This window comes from Amblyomma mixtum, chromosome 3 (genome assembly GCF_055824585.1).
Source record: "Amblyomma mixtum isolate Tamu chromosome 3, ASM5582458v1, whole genome shotgun sequence".
NCBI lineage: Eukaryota > Metazoa > Arthropoda > Arachnida > Ixodida > Ixodidae > Amblyomma > Amblyomma mixtum.
In genome coordinates, this window is record NC_143014.1 from 372,964,400 (window position 1) to 372,985,877 (window position 21,478).

General features: G+C 48.0%; 2 protein-coding genes across 2 annotated transcripts in view; one reads left to right on the forward strand and one right to left on the reverse strand.

Moving 5' to 3' along the window:
* The first annotated feature begins 12,477 nt into the window (after nt 1–12,477).
* Nucleotides 12,478–14,413, forward strand: LOC149356784 (proteasome subunit alpha type-3-like). The gene is made up of 2 exons (XM_089584318.1): nt 12,478–12,858; nt 13,848–14,413. The coding sequence occupies exons 1-2, from the start codon at nt 12,598–12,600 to the stop codon at nt 14,349–14,351; spliced, it is 765 nt and encodes a 254-aa protein (XP_089440444.1). The 5' UTR covers nt 12,478–12,597; the 3' UTR covers nt 14,352–14,413.
* Nucleotides 14,414–18,718: 4,305 nt separating this feature from the next.
* Nucleotides 18,719–21,478, reverse strand: part of l(2)37Cb (DEAH-box helicase 16 lethal (2) 37Cb) — a 76,396-nt gene continuing 73,636 nt past the window's right edge. Inside the window, exon 21 of the mRNA XM_089584319.1 lies at nt 18,719–19,274. Within this exon, the coding sequence (XP_089440445.1) occupies nt 18,960–19,274 (315 nt within the window). The 3' untranslated portion in view covers nt 18,719–18,959. The remainder of the gene's footprint in view (nt 19,275–21,478) is intronic.

The window sequence follows — 21,478 nt, forward strand, 5'->3', positions numbered from 1 at the left end:
TCTGATCAATTCGTTGGGGCAAGGGATAATCTGTTCACATATGGAAGGCATTTCTAGAGCTTCGATTTTATACTGCGCTTTTGGGTCGTCTCGTCGTAGAAGGCACACTTCAACTCGCCTGAATGTGCGTCTGGTCTGTCCTCCTCCAAATACTCCCACCGACAGTAACTCTGTCCCGAGCAATTTGCACCCGAGTTTTCTGGAGCAGTCTTCCGTAATGAACGTTCTCTGACTGCCGCTATCAAAGAGAACTCGAGAAACCTTTCTTGCTTTTGTCCCTTTGTTCAAGGCTGTAACAGTAGGCATTAGGACTGTGGGGTGAGTGGGGTCCCTTTCTGCTCCTGAGGCATGCAGGCTCACTGGCTTTACCCCTTCGTTGGCCGACCGTGCGTTCTCGGCATCGTTGATAGCAGGGTGGCACATCGATGTCGCATGCCTGCGTTTGCATCTCTTGCAGCTGATCTTAACCCTGCATTGCCTTGAACGATGTCCATGCTTCGTGCAACGAAAGCATCTGCCTTTCGCTGTGAGGACTGCCTTCCTCTCGTTTACTGCCATCTTCGACTCGCACTCTTGACTTTCATGTCTTTTTGAGTCGCAAAACACGCATTGCATGCAGTTGGCTGCACCATGCAGGGCTGAGGCCGAAGAAGGGTGAGCGTTCCCTCGATGCGTTCGTGCCTTGTGCCCATCAAAATGAGAATCAGGCTTACCATGTGCGTCGTCAGGCCTGTCTTCCAGCGTCCTTTCGCGGCTCTCAAGCTCAAAGCGGAAGAATCTGAGCAGGGAACGAAGCGGCGTCAACAGTGAGCTGTCCGACGACGATGTCGTTGACCCTGAATCGTCGACCACCACAGACGTCGCTTCCTCTTGGGTCTCAGAGTGTGAACGATGGTAGCCCAAGATCAATTCCTTCGGGAGAGCGCGGAGAAGGACCGGATACAGCATCGCCTGGTAGCCGTCTTCATCGATACCCAGCGCCTTCAGCCCCCGCATGTGAACCTGTATCTCATCGTAAAGCCCTCTCAAAGCTCGCACGTTCTTTGCAGAGAACACAGGTTTCACATCGATTAGGCCCTGCATATGATCCTGAATCAACGCTTCCGGATTTCCGAATCGTTGTCGCAAGATGTCGACCGCGTCGCTGTAGCAATCACCTGATGCTTGCAGTCCGGCAATTGCTGTCAAGGCCTCTCCGCTCAGCAGCGTCTTCAGGTAATTCAAGCGGTCGATGTTAGAGAGTTCCGTGTTTTTGTGGACTGCCACCTCAAATTGTTCCCAGAATGGCTGCCAGTTTTTTCGTTTGCCGTCGAATTTTGTTAGTTCCAGCTTCGGTAATTTAATCCTTTGAGCCACGGAAGCACTACCAACGGTAGCTTTAATCTGGGTTTCCTGATTATTGCTTTCTTGTTCGGTTTGCTCTTTCTTGAGTTTTAGTCGGCAAATGCAGGTAGCAATTTTGTCACTATACTCGATGACTTGCTCGAATTCAGCCTCCGCTTCATCTTCTTTGATATTTGGCTCGATTGCCGCGTCTACCTCGTTGAGCTGTTGTTTGACCAATTGTAGGCGTTCAAGAAGCACGCTCACCTTTTCGACGGTGGGCGCTTCTTTAGCAGCCAAGATGTCGTCCGTTTCTTTGGTCAGTCGCGTCGCCTGGCTTCTGACGGCCTTCCTCTTTTTCTTGAGAACATCCATGTGGCTGTCGTTGGTACGCTGAGTCGTTGGGTCCGGTCGTTGTTCTTGAATAATCCGTTCCCGGGTTTCGGCACCAAAATGTTTTGTAGGAACTAAAACTGATTAAGTTCCTTCGTTGAGGACAGTTTGATTGTTTCTTGTTTCTTGCAATAAACGAAGTTACATAAACGATAACAGTCTACAGAAACAATCAAACTGTTCGTTAGGAGGGGAGCAAGAGCTCGAGAAATTACATGCTCATCGTTGGGGCTCCCCGATCGTTCTGCCCTTTTCCAATGCCCCTCTAGACGGAACAGCTCTCCGCCTGTCTCAACCTTTGGCCCCTCTCCCCTCGGGTTCCCAGAGTCCCGTCGCCCGAGGGGAGCCGCCGCCGGCCATAAACAAGCGAGAGGTGTCTGGTTTTCGTCTCGGGAGGCGGGCTTAAGAGAATGACATACAAAAGACACACAGGGTAAAAAATGAAAAGAAAACATAGTTTCAACAGACAGTTACCAACTGATATTAAACGCTGCAAGACATGAACATTCTCGCGTGCAGTGCAGCCGGTAAGTTTGGATGCCCAATTGCGGCAGGCAGCTCGGTTATATCACGGCACAGGAGAATTCTGCTGCAAACTTCATACACAATAAGCTTTCCACGAAGAAAAGTGGACGCTGGCTCATTTAACAATGAGAAAAGATATTACGGACCACTAACAATTCAGGCCGGGTACCTCACGGCGTACCGTGATCACTGCGCGAGCTGGCGTGAAACGACCGCCAACATAGCGCGCTTGCCACGACGACGCTCACGCCGTCTGGTAGCGCGGCTTCAGTGAATACAGCAGTTGAATTCTACAGCCACTCAGATATTCTCGTGTTATTTGCATTTCCTTCTGAACAAGTTTCCTCTTCAGGGAACTGTGGTTTCTAAATTATGACGACGAAGCAGGTTGCCACTGAAAATTTCTTTTTTTTTTTGCGCTAACTAGCGGCGAATAAGAGCCGGCGAGCCGTTTGCAAGCTGTTCGAGATATGGGAGCGCTCAGCCAGCCGCGCAGACCCAACGAACAGCCGGCCTTTCGGGCCGATCAGCAGTGGCTCTTCTGGATTGTAGTGGTTGCACTTCTACCGACGCACAGCCGCTCCGTACCGGTATACGACACTTCTGCGTGCGTGAGTCCTCTGCTGCTGCGTCGAAGCATCAGATGACCGGCGCTGCCGCCGGTTGGACTTCGCATTCTCTTGCCGCCCTTACCATCTCTCTCTCTGCTTTTACTCCTGAATAAAGGCACTGGCGGTACCACCGTGCCGGCTGGTTCTTTTTGCTCACTTCCACTCCAGATATGGATGGCCTCAATGGCTGGTCCGGAGTCGGTAATGAATCCGAGTTGATACCAACGCGCCTGGCTCGTCACGTCGGCCCGTGCACCTGCCAAGCTCAACGAGCCGATTAAATCGGCATCCCGTCATAAACCGAGCACGTATCGACCGATGGTCGGCAGTCGGCCAATTTCGCTTGGGGTGAGCGGTCCAAAAATCTACAGACCAACCCGATAAGAAGCATATGCAATGCAAGAGACCAGGTTTAAAAGCCAAAATACCTTAACTTTTTTTCAGTCACAATGGTTTCCTTCATTACACCACAGTCGTACACAAGTATCTTTTAATAAACCTGCACTTTTTAAGTAATGAAAGCCGAGTGCAAGAGATAAAGCTGGTTTTATCTCAGTTAAATGCCACAATGGCCACAATATTAATATTATCCTGCGATAGGACGTTTGTAGGACACTTGAGGAATTTCATCCTCGAGCCGTCCAGCAACGTAAACTGAGGACATCTTCATGAGGACATTTAATTGGCCGTACGTGATTCACTCAAAAAGTACTCAGAATGTCCTTTCCGGGATGAGAACGTTTTTGATCACTTGAGGACGTTCTCAGGTCGTTTGTTGTTGTCTGGGGCATGTGAGGTGTTCTGAAACCACACGCACACCCCATTAATAATGAAATGTTTGTGAAGGTGTGCGCGAGGGCTTAAAGCTAAGGAAAGGTTAGGCGGAGGCTGGGCGAAGCTCGCGTAATGATAGGAACAAGGCATGGCGTCCCACTACGCTCTAAAAACTGCGCGCGCTCAACGCCACGTGCTCGCTCAAGGAAAAGGGGGACGTGGCGCGTGCAGCAATCTCTCTCTGCGCGAGAAAATGGTCGCTGCGCCGTGCTGGGAGGGGGGGGGGGGGGGGGGGGGGATAGTATTAGCGAATGTTTACTCGGGGCAAATATGGTGCCTTGAGCGTAACTACTCAAATGAACTTTTCTTCGCTCCATATCACTGAAAATAACTCCGGAACTATAAGTCCCGACTGGCAAACCCGATTTGTTTTGCCTTTTACTCACCAACCTAACTTACAAACCACAAATCCAGGAAGCAATGCTGAAAGTTGGGCGAGTTGGTTCGAGTTCATGATGATAAATCTCGCGAAGGTAAGACGAAAGACGGACAGAAACGCAGACAAGCGCTTGTCTGCGTCATTCTGTCCGCTTTCCGTCTTCCCTTCGCGCTATTTTTCATCGTGAATTCGAGGAAACTAAGAGTCAGTTATATCAAATATACCATAAATTCGTCTTTTATATTTTCCGACTGAAATTATACTATGATATCCTCAGCCTGCATATAATAGTAGGACCGCAGTAAAACACAAACACGTACACATGCTGTATTTGTATACTGCGCAGCGATGCATTACTTTAATTGGAACCAGTTTACAAATATATACTTCACTGCCTGCATTAGGCACAAACGAAAGCCGCACTGGCTGTATATACTATAGCTGAAATTACAAATTAGAAAGGACAAATACAGTGCTTCGTTCGTGGGCGCTGTCCGCGTGCTTCATTACGGCCTGACAGTGCACGAGTCTACTATTCGTTTTCGTCGTGCCCTTTGTGTGCGAAGAGAATCCGTCACACTCTGGCAGCCAACACAGTACCAAGTGGTCGAGGCGGACGCAGCTAATTACGTTAAAGATCGGCCTAACCACGCGCGCTCGAAGCTTACGCACACGGCCGGCAGTCGGCTACAGGTATCTGGATAGATAAGGCTGAACCTTTAAATCGGGCGGTGGTTCACGCCACCTAGCCATGAGCACTCGTGAAATTTCATTCTTGTCTTGATTTTAGCCACCAATCAGATAACCTTCACTTGGTTATTTCTACTCGCTTAAAATCTACCTTCCCTCCACAGTCCTTGAACCTTAATGTTTTGAATAAATCAGCCTCGCTGCTTTCAACTGCAGGGTGAAGCCCTTTACAGAAAAGCATCAAGTGTTCAGCCGTTGCCTCCTCCACTCCACACGCACCGCGTAATGTGTCTATCTCGTTGTACCTGACTCGATATGTCTTGCTCCCATCCAGCAAAGAGTTTCCCCTAGAATTATCGTATATATTTTCTTTGGCAGTTTTATGTTCCCAGCGCCGATTTAGTCACCATCCCTGTTTTCCACGGAGCCCTCTCTGTTTCTTTAACATCTTTCTTAACCGATAATTCCTGATTTGCCTCTCCCAACTTCCGTCCAGATATTTGCTTGTTGGTTTTCTAGTTGGCTTTCTCCATTTTGTGTCGACATTCCTCATGTACTACAAGTAACGGGAAACTTTCCTAGCCCACTGCTTTTCTCCCACTTCTCTCAATCGCTCCTCAAATTTTATCGTGCTGCTAGCTTCTCTGTTCTCGAATGACGCCCATCCCAATGATCCCATTTAACCCTGTACCTCCTGATTTGGTGTATTGCTATGTGCTCCCATAGCAAGCCTCCCTACTCCGCGTTGTTTCCATTTCTAACCTTGCTTGAACCTCTGGTCTCGTGCACAGGACCGCATTGCCGAAAGTCAGACTAGGAACCGTATCACGTCTTTCCAGATCCCGCTTATCACTTCGTACCTATTGTAATTCCACAATGCCTTATTTTTCATGACAGCTGCATTCTACCTTTAGTAATTACATATCCTTCATGCTCCGTCAGGTATACTGAGCACCGTTATTTATCCACACCCCAGATACATGTACTTATCCACTACACTCTAGCGTGATCTCCTGTATTCTGTGCTCGCCGCCCTCATCATTAAAAACCTTGACTCACGATTTTTCGCCACTAAACTTCAGACCTTATCTGTCTCCTTCTGTATCGCAGCTGCCTGTGTACTCTCTGGTGAGGTGCCGACGGTGTTCTGCTGGTTCACACTAGCGCCTCCAAAAGGTATATGGCACTGCTTTTTCGACGGAGTGTATCAAGCTACTGTACCAAATTATGCCTGAATGGGCTTTTATTAGTGTTGCTTGGTGCAGTTGACTTCTCACGTGCGCTGCAGCATTCGTCTTTCTGTTCAGTCATTTCTCTCGCACTGTGCAGCTTTAACGTGGCTGGCGCAATGAAGTTAGGTTAAAAGCACGTCTGGAATGTATAGGTGACCCCTAAAGAAATAAATATCACCCACCATCGAGACGAGACATCGGCCGCCCGCAACTCAAAACTGAAACAGCAGCAGCTGTATAACGAGCGGCCCTTCGAGTGATTTCCGCTCCATCGTTCGTCTTTTCTTCGCTACGCGAAAATTCGGTTTTACGATGACCTGGCCTCATCTTCATTCCACTACTTCTCCTTTACGCTCGGAAGACAAGAAACATGCAGATAGAACGCAGTGCTTTCTGCACGTATACCCCTTTGCCGCGGCAGGGTGAAACCTGCATGCCTGTTTTTTTTTTTTTTTCGGTTTCTCTGAAATTACAGGGTTCTGCAAACAATCCTCAAATTTCTCGCGTTCAGCTTGCAGACATATTACACGAGAACAATGCAAAAAACTGAGAACGAAAGGGCGAAAGACGCGACTTTTTGCATTGAAGTGCACAGTAGAGATCGGAATTTTGGGACATACCGTCCAACTTTCGGTGGCTTCGCTAGCGCCCACTTCGGAAAGCGGGAATGCAGTATTCGGCCACCTAGAGGACATTAGGGTCATTGGATGACATGGAGGAAGGAAAAATTTTCCTTTCTCCATGTTGGATGAGTTTTGTGGAGGTCAGTGGTGGGCATAAGCCTGTAAACATATGCTATAAATGTTGGACGTCACGTCGGCACACCCTGTTTGCGGTCACCGCCAACAGGGTGCGCTTCCGGTGATAGCGGATTATGCATGGATATGATCATGGAGGAAGGAAACATCATGGGGAACATGATGTTTCTTACTATTCACTACTATTCGCTCTACTATTCACTAGAGGGAAAGCTGGCGGCTCTGCCCTTCATCCAACTCTCATATACAGTAACTCTATCCAACTCTATGGAAGGAAATAACCATGTAGAGGATGGTCAGTGCGCACCCAGAGCACCGGTGCGAGCATGGGTGCGGGTGATCGAGTAGAACGATTGCTTCCTGATCTGCCTTTTCCAATTTCGATGTAGCTCTACACTCTGCTTTTCCACGAACGAATCCAGCTTTTACCTTCTGCGCTTTTTTCATCACCACCAGCCTGACTACGCCCACTGCAGGGCAATTGAAGAACTCTCCCACATCTCTCCAATTTACCCTCTCCTTTCCCAGCTGCGGCCACCGAATGCCCGCAGAACAAAACTCCACCGAAGCTAGTACACTGTACTACAGTGTTCAAGAAGGCTTTGTAGCGGCAAGAGCGAAGCGTGTTTCGATTTGAGGCGCTGAAGCAGAAAAAGAAAGCAACGAGAAGAGAGAGGGAGAGAGAGGCGATGGAGAGAGCGCGGCCCTGGCACGCTAGCTATGCGCCGCGACTGCGCATGCGCAACTGGCGAGCGCGGCGGCGGCACCTCTTGAGTCACCCGCGCAGCGACGGCGGAGGCGCGCCAGCTGTGCGCCGTGTGACGTCCCTGCACCTCGCGCATGCGCAGTATGGCCTTGCCTCAGCTCCGCGAAATGGCTTGGCGACTCGCATAGTGTTGCTTTCGCAATAAAAAAGCGGTCGGCCGCGCGCGGCGCTGCCGTCGAATACTGAAGGAGAAAAGCTGGCCGTCTGCGTTGCTGTGTCGCTGCATTCAGCGAGTTTGAGCGGTGCCGTTGGCAAAGGGTGGCGGTACAAAAGCTGGTAAGCGAGTGCTTCGGAGACATAAAAATATGGAAAAATTCGACAAAACTCGGGGCTAACGCCTCACACACATGGTACCACACCACACGTCCAGCCGACCGCGAACACGTCGCCTGAGGGGCACACCTTGAGGATGCATTGCCAGCCAAAGGCACATAGAGCGAAAAAGCATACGGGGCCGGGAAAGCGCACTGCAGAGCAAGTAGGCGGCCAGCGAACGCGAGCAAAGTTGACAAACGAGGGATGAGCAGTTGAAAGAAGAATGGCTAAAGTGAAATCGGGGTGAAACCATTCGGCAAAAGGGCGAAACGATGGTAAAGAAGAGAGAAAGAGTGTGGACGAAGAGTAAAAGGAACGAACGGAGGTGTGGGAAAAGACAAAGTGAAAGGTTTTTATTTGGTTTTTTGAGGTTTGACCTGGCGCTTAAACGCATAACCTGAGTCGCTTTGGGATAAGTGACTGTTACGAGGGACGCCGAGGCCGCTCTGGATAACTTTGAACACCTGCGGTACGTTCTTTAACGTGCACGGCACAGTACACGGGCCTCTAAGCACTTCGTCTTCATCTAAATGCCACCGCTGCGGCCGGGATCGAACCATCGTCTTTCGGGTCAGCAATCGAGTGTGCACTACAACCACTGATCAGCCACCACGGCGACGAAAGAAAAGGGAAGCGCGAAAAAAAAATATTGCTGACGTTTACGTTACTTCCTAATGCGAAATTTGAGCGCAGCTCATCAGCTGTTTCAGCTTTACGACAGATTGAGGCAAAGAATTCGAGCAAGACATGTATGCACAATTACAGACAACTTGTTATTTTTCACACATATTCTTTCTTCAAGAAACACTCCACTAACAGTTCTTGATTGTCATGAAGGAAGCTTTGTGGACGGAGAAATAGATGGATATATGCTCGACTTGCTGCACCAATTCCTGGTTCTCAATGACGAGGTCTGCGCAAGTATTTCGCGAGGTTTTCACAGCCGTGGGAGGCGTTGCGAGCGAGAGGAACGGGATGTTCTCCAGCGAACGGCGGCGGCTATGCGTTTCGGCCTGGGCGTGCGGGAGAATTGGTGCCAGGAACGCGCGCAGCTAGAGCAGTGCGCTGCCCCAGCTGCGGAGCTGGTTACGAGGGGCGACGGCGACGCCGCGAAACGCAGGAACGGGCGCCAAAGAGCTGCGCTATAAAAATACAATCAAGAAAGTGGTAATTAAGCATGAAACAGAAGACAATAAATAAAATTATCGGAAGCGACGAACAGATTAAAGAGCTACGTCAACCTAGCTACGTCAGCCTACGCGGAGAGAAACGACATTTCCCTTTCTGCATCCGCCGCGGTGGCTCAGTGGTTATGGTGCTCAGCTGTTGACCCGAAAGACGCGGGTTTGATCCCGGCCGCGGCAGTCAAATTTCGATGGAGGCGAAATTCTAGAGGCCCGTGTACTGTGCGATGTGCATATTGAAGAACCCTAGGTGGTCGAAATTTCCGGAGCCCTCCACTACGGCGTCTCTCATAGCCTCAGTCGCTTTGAGACGTTAAACCCCATAAACCATAAACCAAACCGTTTCCCTTTCTGTGACAATAAGAGGAGGAACGCTGATGCTGGAGAAGTAATTTGAACGGTTTCAGTTATTTCTTTGGTAAGGGGCCAGCATTCGGGATCACTGCGCGGTTCTCAAAGAATGGCAGGCAGCCGCACTCCCTGCAGTGGCACCATAAAGTGTCCGCCACGGTCCCTTTAAATCGCTCTTTCCATCGCTTGAGCACCAGCACAAAGTGGAAGCGGAGGCAGTTTTCGGCATATATGTATATCATGTGAACATATAAGAGCTGTTATTTTATTCGTAGATATGTCCCATCTGAGAACATACGTCGAAACCCGCAATGAAGGATCTGTGACTAGCGGAAGTTCGTTGCTTTGTTAACTGCATCAAAATTAGTATTTTATAATTCTAAAACTGCATTTATTTGGCTGGTGCGTACGTTAACGGTGACTGAAATTTCGAAACACAGTCATTGCTTAGACCAGGCAGGGGCGACATAGAACTCAATTATAAGGTCCGAATTAATCAGTAGTAAACACCGAAGCTGTTAGAAGCGAGTATTAGAAGAACAGTAACAGTATGGGTTGGCCATTATAATTAATGGCATAATCAATTTAAGCGAACTTGAACAAAGAATAAGCACTGACACTGGGTAGAAAATGGCGCACTATAAGTCGATTTGCATGCGCCTCATGCGGTTAACGCTTCGATGTATGAATGGCCTTCATTTGGGGAATAGTGGGCGTCGTACTCCCATGCAGCTGATGCTACACCCACCCGGCCGTTCCACCAGCCATGAGATGTCCAACTATGGAAGGGTAGCTGTAAAATCTCCTAGTAGCGTTGAGAACACTTTGAGCGCATGATATTTTAATAAGATTATAAAATTATCACGAACTGAACTATAATCAGAACGGTGGTGAATAATATTTCACAGAAAAAAAAATCAAGGATTCGATGTCCAGTGTTCTGAACCTCAACGAATGTAGCGAAACAATGGACGGCACTTGCGGACTCGTAGTTTCGTCTCGATGTTTCGCCTGACCTTCCTGCAATAAAGAAAACACCCGAAAAATCAAGATTGGCAGTTGCCTTTTTTCAAATATAGTACGAACTTGTAGCCAAAAGTTTTAGGCTATTGTTTTACCATACCAAGGGCTGCCCAGGATAACCTACGGAGGTGGCGTGCGTCGAAGGGGGAGTTAATTTTTGGGCATTGTTCCTCTTCGGGGCAGAATAAAAACAAATTGCGGCATTGGGACAGTGATATATTCGTTTCGCTTAACGCGATGCTAAGATTAAGACGCTTAGGTGCTTGTGAGTTAACAAAATCAAGTCCTCCAGGGACAGAAAGGAGCGTGGCAAATTTTCATGGTAGCGGCCGCCATCCCTCGCCTCCCGTTGGCGCCGTCACTGAAACACAGCCACTGATTTCCCTTTGAAAGGTTAAAAATAATTATCCATTCGCTGTGTGCATCTTCATTGGCAGCCAAGCGGTGATGCATTAAAGAAAAATCAGGGGCACTTTGACTGTCTAAAGTGCGTAGAGGCGAAAGCGTTTTCCGCACCACTTTGCCTATGTGACACTGGTGACGCCACCACTGGATGACGTCACACATAATTGATGACGAAGTAATGACAAATTACTAATTAGTCACTAATTGCCGATTAATGACTAACACTAATTAACTGCTAATTAATAACGCTTAAGCTTCGCCTTTAGGAGTGGAACGCGACAGCGTGTTGTAGCGCTGCCAGGCAGTCCACGGAACGCCACCAGCCGTTCGGCGCGATGCATTGCCCTTTGAACGCGACGCTTTTTGAGGAAAGGAAATCGCTCTCTCTCATCTCGGTGGACACCCGGAGCGCACCGTACAGGAAGGGAGGAACGCCACCACCCGTTCGGCGCGATGCCTTGCCCTTTGAACGCAACGCTTTTTGAGGAAAGGAAATCGCTCTCTCTCATCTCGGTGGACACCCGAAGCGCACCGTACAGGAAGGGAGGTACGCCACCACCCGTTCGGCGCGATGCCTTGCCCTTTGAACGCAACGCTTTTTGAGGAAAGGAAATCGCTCTCTCTCATCTCGGTGGACACCCGGAGCGCACCGTAAAGGATGGGAGGAAAGCCACCACCCGTTCGGCGCGATGCCTTGCCCTTTGAACGCAATGCTTTTTGAGGAAAGGAAATTCTCTGTCATCTCGGCGGACACCCGAACCGCACCGTACAGGAAGGGAGGAAGTGGGAGAGAAAGAAGAAAGAGGGGCGTAATGAAGAAACTGAAAATTGTATTTGAGGAATGGTATTTGATACGCAATAACTGTCTCGCATATCTCGGTGGACACCCGTCAAAACGCGGAAACGGCTGCCGTCACGGCTGCTAACGACAGTATGAGGCATTAAATGTTTTCGCCTTAAAATGGGATACTTATGTGATAAAGCCACAACAAGCAGCGCACGCCGCGCGTACCGACAGCACTGACAGCACGCTTTCTGCTGGACGGATGGATGGATAGGAGCGTCCCCTTTGAAACGGGGTGGTAGCAATTGCCACCATGCTCAGCTTTTCTTTATTTATTATTTTTTTGTTTACTGTGTTGGCAATTCTCATTAAGATTCTCCATCACCTTTGCCTACGGTTTCCTACAATTCTAACCTTATGCCACATCTCTGCTTTTCAGCCACCAATCCTCCAATCGCTTTTTGCTGACTTCCACTGCAGATTTATTTACATGACCATTGTTATCTTTAAACCCTAGGGCCTCAGAAAGAGTGACTGTGCCTGCATCGACATCCGGATGGATACCATCACATTTGATTATGAGGTGTTCAATTGTTTCCACAGATCTACCACACACTGCACATGTGTCATCTTCTTCGTTAAATTTCTTTTTGTAGCTGCGCGTTCTAAGACACCCTGATCTAGCTTCAAGGAGTAGGGTACTGCCTCTTGAGTTATCATAGAAAAATTCTTTCCTGATCTGCCTTTTCCAGAATCGATATAGTTCTACACTATGCCGTCACGGCTGCCGGCATACTACTGGCATACTGGCATACTACTGGCGCTATCTGGCGCCGCGCCGCGGCAACCCCGGCGAAGCTAGTATTGGCTATATCTTGGCTACTCAAGTCTGCCCTCTGCCAGAAGCCAGTGCCAGTGCCAATGACATCAATCGAATCGTGATTGTGCGAAAGTCGTGCTTGCGAGTGCTGCCGACATCCCTTTGTTTTAATCACGACCTGCTTGCAGTTAACCGGCAGCAGCCATGAGTTCGATTGGCACGGGTTACGACCTCTCGGCGTCGCAGTTTTCGCCGGACGGACGCGTGTTCCAGGTGGAGTACGCGCAGAAGGCGGTCGAGAACAGCGGCACAGCCGTGGCCCTGCGAGGCCGGGACGGAATTGTTTTCGCTGTTGAGAAGCTCGTCACTTCCAAACTCTACGAGGCTGGAGCAAACAAGCGCATTTTCACCGTCGACAGGCACGTCGGAGTAGCCGTTGCTGGACTCCTCGCCGACGCCAAGCAGGTGAGAGCAGAGAGAGATCGCCATGAAGAGGCCAGGTTGCATGCGGCGTCCCTTGCCGCATGCAGCCTGGCCTCTTCTGATTACCATTCGCGATTCTTTTGACCGTACCCTAGTTTTCGGCGAGGCTTCTTATAAGTTTCGGCAGCTGGCATTTCGCTTTGCCCCCCATTTACCGGCGCAGATCTGTTCACGTGTGACTACGCAGACTGATGGGCGAGTTGGTACGGCACAAGGCAGAAACAGCGCGTATGCGGGTGCGCTGCGGGTGGTTTCAGACTTATTATGCTCACATGTGCTTGCGTTTTAAAGTCGAGTCCTTCAGACCGCCCCAGTGCTCGCCAGCGCAGTCAGTTCTAGCTCTTGCATTGATTCGCCAGCCAGCAGCCGCCTTTACCTGCTCGGTCCAGGCAGATACTTTCTGCTTTGTCAGGGATTGAGCTGAACCTACGTCGTGGACGTGCTGGAGAGACCGACGCAACAACCGATGTGTAGTTGCCCCTGAATGTTTCATTGAGTCAGTCATTCTATTTATTTATCAAATACTGCCAACTGCCTCTTGGCAGTCAAAGCAGGAGTCATAAAACAGCATCGTCATAGTTTGTCGCTGCTCAATGACCTTTACAGCATTATTCTAACATGTCAGTGTAACCATTTATTTGCGCGAGTAGGAAGATGTCTTATTGAGGTGTTCCTTCCGATTCTTCGGCTTACGCAGTGGTGACCAGATTTCACCTGTGTGTACTCCAAACGATCTGTCAGTGCTCACCCATGGTGCTGAAGCTGTGAACAAGTTAATGAAAAAATCGCAGTCAATACTGAGGACAGTGTATTAGTGAATGAACATGAGTTGACTGTTCCATATAGGAACTGCACTTAGGCAGTACGTGTAGTCTCTTATATTGACAGAATTGGAAAGGTAGTGGGGTGCAAGTGTGGTAGAGTGATGAGGTTCGTGATTGGACCTAGTTGATGTGCTTCTGATTGTGTAGGTGGTGGAGACTGCACGTGTGGAAGCATCCAACTACCGCTCGGAGTACGGTTCAGCGATCCCACTGCGCTACCTCAAGGACCGCGTTGCCCTGTACATGCACGCGTACACCCTGTACAGTGCCGTGCGCCCCTTTGGGTCCAGTGTGCTGCTTGGTAGCTACGACGCCCAGGACGGGGCTCAGCTCTACTGCATCGACCCGTCGGGCACCTCGTGGGGCTACTTTGGCTGTGCCATCGGCAAGGCCCGCCAGGCGGCCAAGACCGAGATGGAGAAGCTCAACACCAAGGACCTCGACTGCAGGCAGCTCATCAAGGAAGCTGCACGCATCATCTACGTGGTCCACGACGAGGTCAAGGACAAGAACTTTGAGCTCGAGCTCAGCTGGGTCTGCAAGGAGTCCGATGGGAAGCATGAGTTTGTACCCAAGGATGTCTACCACGAAGCAGAAGCACACGCCAAGACTGCACTCGAAGAAGAGTCAGACTCGGATGATGACATGTGATGCATTGCTGACAGGGTGGGATATGAATTACAATAAATAAACTTTGCATGTAGAATCTGCTAGCAAGGCTGCCTCTATACCAGTAGAAGCAGCTTTGTATGCTTTGTAGTCGTGGTCTTCAGATGCAGTTGGCACTTTAAATGCCAAGGCCATTCAAGGCACAGCACATCAGCCGAGACTCCTGTCACACTAGCAAGTTTAATGTCGCTCCTGTCGAGTGGCATTAGCATCCAATGCCATTAATCTGCTGCTACATGGGAACATTTGACATTAGGTTTGAGAACAAATTTGGGGAACTCATTCGCATTCACTCTCGAACCGAATGTCTCCCTGGACACCAGATATGCAGCAGAAACAAGAGACAAAAAAAAAAAAAAATGAGTGCACCGCCAAAGTTAGAAATTGTATTTATACACCTCTGCAAAAAAAATGTTGATTTTGGTGTGTAACTATTCACACCAGAGGCCATGGATAGCTATACTCTCGGTCTCAGCAGCCTGCTTCACGCTCGGCTGCTAGGCAGAGCGTGAAGCAGTGCCGTTCTCGAGACTGTCGATCATTTTGGGTTGAGTGTTTCTTGTTGGTTGACGGTCTATGTACGTTTAGCTTGGAAGTACTTAAAACTTTAACTGAGCGCTTTACCTTGTGGAAGTAATATCCCCGCTCTGCCGTGTCAGCCATTTTGTTTAACGTTCATCAGATTTGTGGTTAACTTTATACTTGGCTTTTGGCGGCTAAAGTGCTGCAGAATAGCTGGAAATAATGTTTGAAGCCCATTATATTGCACAGGAATGTTCTCACCTGGTTTTGGAATACTACACAACAATTTCAAATACTTATGCACACTGACACCTTCCAGGTGTACCAATTTTTTTTTTAGAGCGCAGCTCTTTGGTGCCGTTCCGGCGTTTCGCGGCGTTGCTGTCGTCCCTCGTAACCAGCTCCGCAGCCGGGGCAGCGCGCACTTCTGGCGCCATTTCTCCTGCATGCCCAAGCTGAAATACGTAGCCGCCATTCGCTACTGCATGCAAACCCCCCCCCGCCCACTGCCTTCGTGGCGGCGGCCGCGTGATAGCGCGTGGTGTTCTCCGGTGCCTCAGCATCAGCAGATCATGGTGAGTGCATCCCAAGCTGAAACACAGAGTCGGCGGCATCAGTCAGTCGCTGCTATCTCTTTGCCACGCAACATAGAACCAGGCATTGGTGCAGCAAATCGAGCATATATTCATCTATTTCTCCAACCACAAAGCTCCCTTCATAAAAATCAAGAACTGTTAGTGGAGTGTTTCTTGAAGGAAAATTTGGGAAAAATAAGTTGTCTGTAATTGTACATACATGTCTTGCTCAAATCCTTGGCCTCAATGTATCGAAAAGCTGAAAGAGCTGATGAGCTGCGCTCAGATTTCGCATTAGGAAGTAACGTAATTGTCGGCAACTTTTTTCACTGATCTTCATTGCTGTTGTTTGCAAATGACATTACTTTTTACTGCGTAGTGCCGGAAGAGAATGAATGACATTAGATTCGAATGACATTCAGTCTCTTCGATTGGAAGGTAGTGTACAGCAGCTGTTGCCAGATTGTATGCAATAAAAATATATGGTTTCTGGTGGTTGAACCAGAGGCTGCATTTATGGTTTATGGGGGTTTAACGTCCCAAAGCGACTTGGGCCATGAGGGATGATGTAATGAGGGGCTCTGGAAATTTCGACGACCTGGGGTTCTCTAACGTGCACTGATATCGCTCAGTACATGGGCCTCTAGAGTTTTGCCTCCATTGAAATTCGACCACTGCGGCCGGGATCGAACTCGCTTCTTTTAGGCCAGCAGCTGAGCGCCATAACGAGCGAGCCCTCATGGCAGTAGGCTACTTTTAGGTTGATGCATTGCAATTATAAAAGGAGTGATTGTGGGAGGATGCAAACATGAATATCAAACGGCATTGACATTGGACTTTCATAAAAATGTAGAAACGTGAGCTCTCCTCTGTGTTAAAGGGGCTCTCAATTAAGTAGTGGTATGCCTGGGATGTTAAAGGACACTGCTGCACGAATATTGTCCAGCAAGTTTTTTTTTTTTGATGTGTTCGGCAGAAGTGGCATTATCTCTAGTCAAAATTTGAATGTCAGCATCTTCATGCCTTTCTGCACACTGAAAGGTTGGTGCACCTCAGCCGGCCCCAGCGCTGATGTGCGGGATTCCTTGAGGAGCAGAGCTGCATGACCCGCTGGACCGACACTACCGCCTGGCCGCAGCCACGGTAGTTATAGACTAGCCGACGAAGGAGCTTGAAACGGAGGAGGGCACGCACATATAAAAAAGGCAACGGAAAGGGCACGTAAACTTTTGCGTGTGATGGTGGGTTTTCTGCTGAGTGCAGAAGTATATTATTTGGCTCCAGTGTTCATGACAACACAATGCAGTGAATGGGCGAGTTTATGTACTCTCGGAAGGTGTTTCAGGGCCACCTTTAAAATGCAAGTTTGTGGATGGTCACAGTTGTACATGCAGTCAACGTCAGGTTGCCATCAAGGACTCAAAGAAAAGCAGATGCCTTTTGGAATGCTGCTTGATTACTTTATCATTAGAAATAAAGTATTTCAGGGCTAAATTTTAATATTTGATGAGTAATGAGCTGAAGGTGTGCAACTTGCAGATAATGCAGCCCAAGCCTTTCTGGCGTCAATAATGGTAGCAGTACAATTCCAATGCAGTAACACTTACCTGAAAAAAGAAAACAGGCAAAAGCCCTCCAAGAGTTGTTTCGATAGGACATGGCTGGCTGTGGGTGCAAGCAACATAACTCTGAAAAGCCGACCAATGACGCTGCAAGGAGAAGCCTGAACATCATCCCGGTCTTAATCTGCAATTGCATTATTATTTTAAATGCTAGCTCAAAGATACACGGCATGCTTTAGCTTGAAACACTTTTCAAGCAGACCGTGTAAGCTGCAACAGCAGCAGTCTGCTTGTAGACATGTTTGCTTTCTCAACTGTAGTTGCCACCGTAGACACACATTGGGGATGACAAAAGAAAACAGCAAGGGAAATGCTATAAACAGGCAATTGTCAAATTTTTGTTTCTTGCAGCAACCATGGGTGTTCGAACCTGCTGCCGACGCAGGTTTCCAGTTGACTACTATGTTGATGAGTGGTGAAAACAAGTATGCTGGTTTTCTTTAAGGGGTACATGGGTCTTAGAGCACTAGACCAAATGCAATGAAACTGCACAGACTTATTCAGTTTTTTCTGCTGATTTCAAATATGCAATTTGTTTATTTCTAGGCCTATTAGTTCCTGAGATATTAATATATATCATACCATTGTCTGCTCAAACAATAGAAAAAAATGGGCCACCAGAAATTTAATTTTAATATGTGGGCAGATACTACAATGTGTGAGGAATGCAACGCTGGAAGCAGTTTTCAGTTCTTTGTCCGTGTGGACAAATGAGCTTAATAGTTAGTTTTCAAGTGAGTTAACCAGACATACAGTGCCAGAAAGCACATGACATACATGGAACTAACTATTAAGCTCATTTGTCCACACGGACAAAAAACTGAAAACTGCTTCCAGCGTTGCATTCCTCACACATTGTAGTATCTGCCCACATATTAAAATTAAATTTCTGGTGGCCCATTTTTTTTCTATTGTTTGAGCAGACAATGGAATGATATATATTAATATCTCAGGAACTAATTGGCCTAGAAATAAACAAATTGCATATTTGAAATCAGCAGAAAAAACTGAATAAGTCTGCGCAGTTTCATTGCATTTGGTCTGTAAATAAAAAAAATGCTCTAAGACCCATGTCCCCCCTTAAGAAACCTGCCTGAGAGTTTGTAAAGTATGAATGCCCTTGGCAAACTGCTTGACCTGTTTTCAGGATAGGAATGGAACGGTGCTGGCATAAAGCATCCAACCTATTCCGAGCATGTAACAAAAAAGTGAAGGAAACTTCTCCTTATAAACAGTCACTGGTACTCTTGGATGACCAGCACAGATGCTGAGTGGAAGTAACAAATGGATGGTAGGATATTCAGCACGGCAGTTGTCACCCAACACATTTTAGGTGTGCAGCAAGGGCTCCAGCAGTGCTAGTCTGCCAGCAATGGTTCAGAAATGGGTTCAACTGCAACTGGCACTGAATGCCATGGCCCATAACCTTGGTCAAAAATGTTCAGGCCTAGCTTTTGAACCGTGCAGTTGGCCAGCCTGTCATCTAGGAGTATAAAAAAAATCTATGAACTTCTCTGCAGCCAAGGTGTGAAATGCGCACATTCATACTGTGTAGCCAAGGCTGCTGTTTCCCCAAAACACCTGTTGTCTGGAGACTTGCTCATGGGTTACCGAAATGATGCCAAACCAACACATGCCAATGCACTGATTCTCCGGTCACTGCATCATACACATTCAAATCTTCATTGTGAAGCGATCCGTGGTTCGACTTGGGTCGTGCTGTGGCTGCCCCACACCTGCCACTTGAGTGCACTCAATGACCACGCCACAAGTACAAGAAAAGGTTTAAAATGTTAGGTACAAAACATGTGCATCACTTGCACTCTAAACATGTGCATCACTTGCACTCTCACAGGGTCCCCACAATCGCGTCAGTGAACGCGCACCAGCTCTGCCCGTGCCTTGCCCGTGTTCTTGGGCATCTTTTTGGTGGCACTGTCGTCGAGGTCCTTGGCCTTGTAGTAGTGTGGGGCCACCTCCAGCAGCCAGGAGTTGTCGATCTCAATCACCTGGCGCATGAACTCCTTGGTGGTGAACACCAGCTCAAAGTACACCACCCAGCGAGGGAGGTCCTCGAAGAGGGAGCTGTTCGGGTGCATCATGACTGCCTGCTGGTGCTTGACTGTCTTGTAGTGGCCCCCCTTGGAGAAGCGGGCCGTGTGGTAGAAGTAGCCGGCCGTGATGGCCTGCACATTCCGCAACAAAAGAGGGGCACCCGTGAGATACTCTCCCCATCAGGCATGCTCCGATTAGTTCGCTCCTGCCTACACAGATGGGAGCCTTCTCTTTTCGCACAGTTTCGGCAGCATTACAATGAAATTAAGACAGGCCACAGTGGTAGATGCAGCCAAATCAATACAAAGGCACAGTTCTGTGTCATGCAAACTCCCGTACAATACACATAAATATATACAAGTACATAAAATAAACTTACTGCCGATGACAGAGAAAAATAAAATTAATGCAGATGCATAGCTCAGTCACCTTGAGGAACAAGTCGGTGGTAGAGAACGTCACGTCATAGATACAGGACTCTGGTCACTGTTTACAAGCAGCAGAAAAAAAGAAAAGTCACTGGTGCTAAATTTTTTGTCAATAATCGGCGTGTTCACAGTTATTTTGTGAATGCTTCAAAATGGCATCATGTGTCCGATTACTTAAAAGTAGTGGAACTTGGTAATCTATAAAAGCTTCCTTTTATACAAACCAAATGCAAAATGCTATCGCATAATGCTCAAAACTGGTAAAAAATCGTAGTGTGACATAGCTGAAGACTTGCAATAAACACTTTCGTGAAAAGGCCACACAAGAGGAGAGAAATTTAGTCAGAAAAGAGATCTCGAGTGATCCTTACCAGAGAAACGAGAGACCTAAGATTTAGTGCTGCTTCCAAAGTGGCTGCAGCAATACCGGAGATCACAAAAAATCGAGCGCTAGTTAGGTTGGCTTCCTCGCATTGCAGCTATGTTGCGTGGAAAACTGTGCGTCAGAACTAGACGGGCAAATAGTGTTGTTTTGGTCCAAAGCGAATATTTTTGAATACTTATGATGCATAAAAATGTTGAATGACGCAAGCATTTTGAAAATCATATATTTTTCGAACAGACGGATGCAGCGGCCAATTGCAGGGAGATAAAGCGAACACCGGCTGTGATGGTCAGGTGCGCATTCTCTACATAAGATTGAAAACAAATAAATTTTCATTGACGGCGTGGGTTCATTACGTGAATAAACGTTCATTTGTATTTTTAACCAGCAGAAACCCTGCATGGGAAAGTGTACATAGATTATATAACCTGGGAAAGAAGGCAACGACCATGAGGAACATTGAGCAGATGACGCAGGTATAATCAATGAGGCCGCTGCAGACTGCGGATGTAATCCCTCCGTTTGGGGATGGGAGGAACACTACCTGGAAACACGACAACAGAGATCCTGGGCAAGTCAAGCCACACTTCACCTCAAGCAGCGCATAGACAACGCCTGTGCAAGCTTGACAACATGGAGTCAAACTTGAAACACTGCAGCTGGAGGCAGTATTTTTTAAGACTCAAGTGAAAGAAAACGGTGGTCTAGCCAAAAAGTTCCACCATTAAACCATTGTCAGTGTTCAGAGCTGTCAAAGGACTGCAAGCCACAGAAGCATGCAACGAGGATGCTGCTGAAACATTAAAATGAAGATTTGGCAACAAGGAAAGGATAGAACATCTATCATACCTGTACATATTTCAGTTCTTGTCTTGGAGACTGGTGCGGACTGCTTTCATTGCAGTTGAAAGGTAAAAGCAGTGTGCCTCTCCAAGACAAAACAGTGAAAGAAGGAAACAAATGAAGCAGCTCTGCAGACCACCACTGGAGAAAATAAATGCGAATAGACGGTGGAAGCCCCCTACTAGGTCTCAAAAGCACTCACTTTGAAGGCTCAGGGGCATAGCGACCTCCAACGGAACACATTTGGCAAGGCAGCTGAGGCATTCCAAAGGTCACATAACAACAGAGACCACATAGGTACCATTCACATGCAAGAATGCTTAACAAGTCCTTGTGCATCGCAGGCTTGTGCAAAAGCTGGAAACTAGGCAGGATGTTGGTTTATGGGGTTTAATGCCCCAAAGCAACTCGGGCTATGTGACGGATGCTGTAGTGGATGATTTCGACCACCTTGGATTCTTTAATGTGCACTGACGTCTCACGGGTACTCCGACTGCCGTGGGCAGGATCAACCTTCGTCTTTTGTTTCAGCAAGCACAATAACCAGTGAGCCACTGCGGCAGCTTCAAAAGGATGCTGATCCCCCACCGATCCCCCGACAAGCCCCTGTATCTGGGCATACAAATTGTTTCAGGAAGTGGACTAATAATTGGAGCTGATCACATGTAACAATGCCTAA

Excerpts from the sequence above, each read along its gene's own strand:
- LOC149356784 (XM_089584318.1), top strand. The coding sequence starts at position 12,598 with ATGAGTTCGATTGGCACGGGTTACGACCTCTCGGCGTCGCAGTTTTCG. Across the intron at positions 12,859-13,847 it reads TCCTCGCCGACGCCAAGCAG|GTGGTGGAGACTGCACGTGT; the intron begins GTGAGAGCAGAG and ends CTGATTGTGTAG.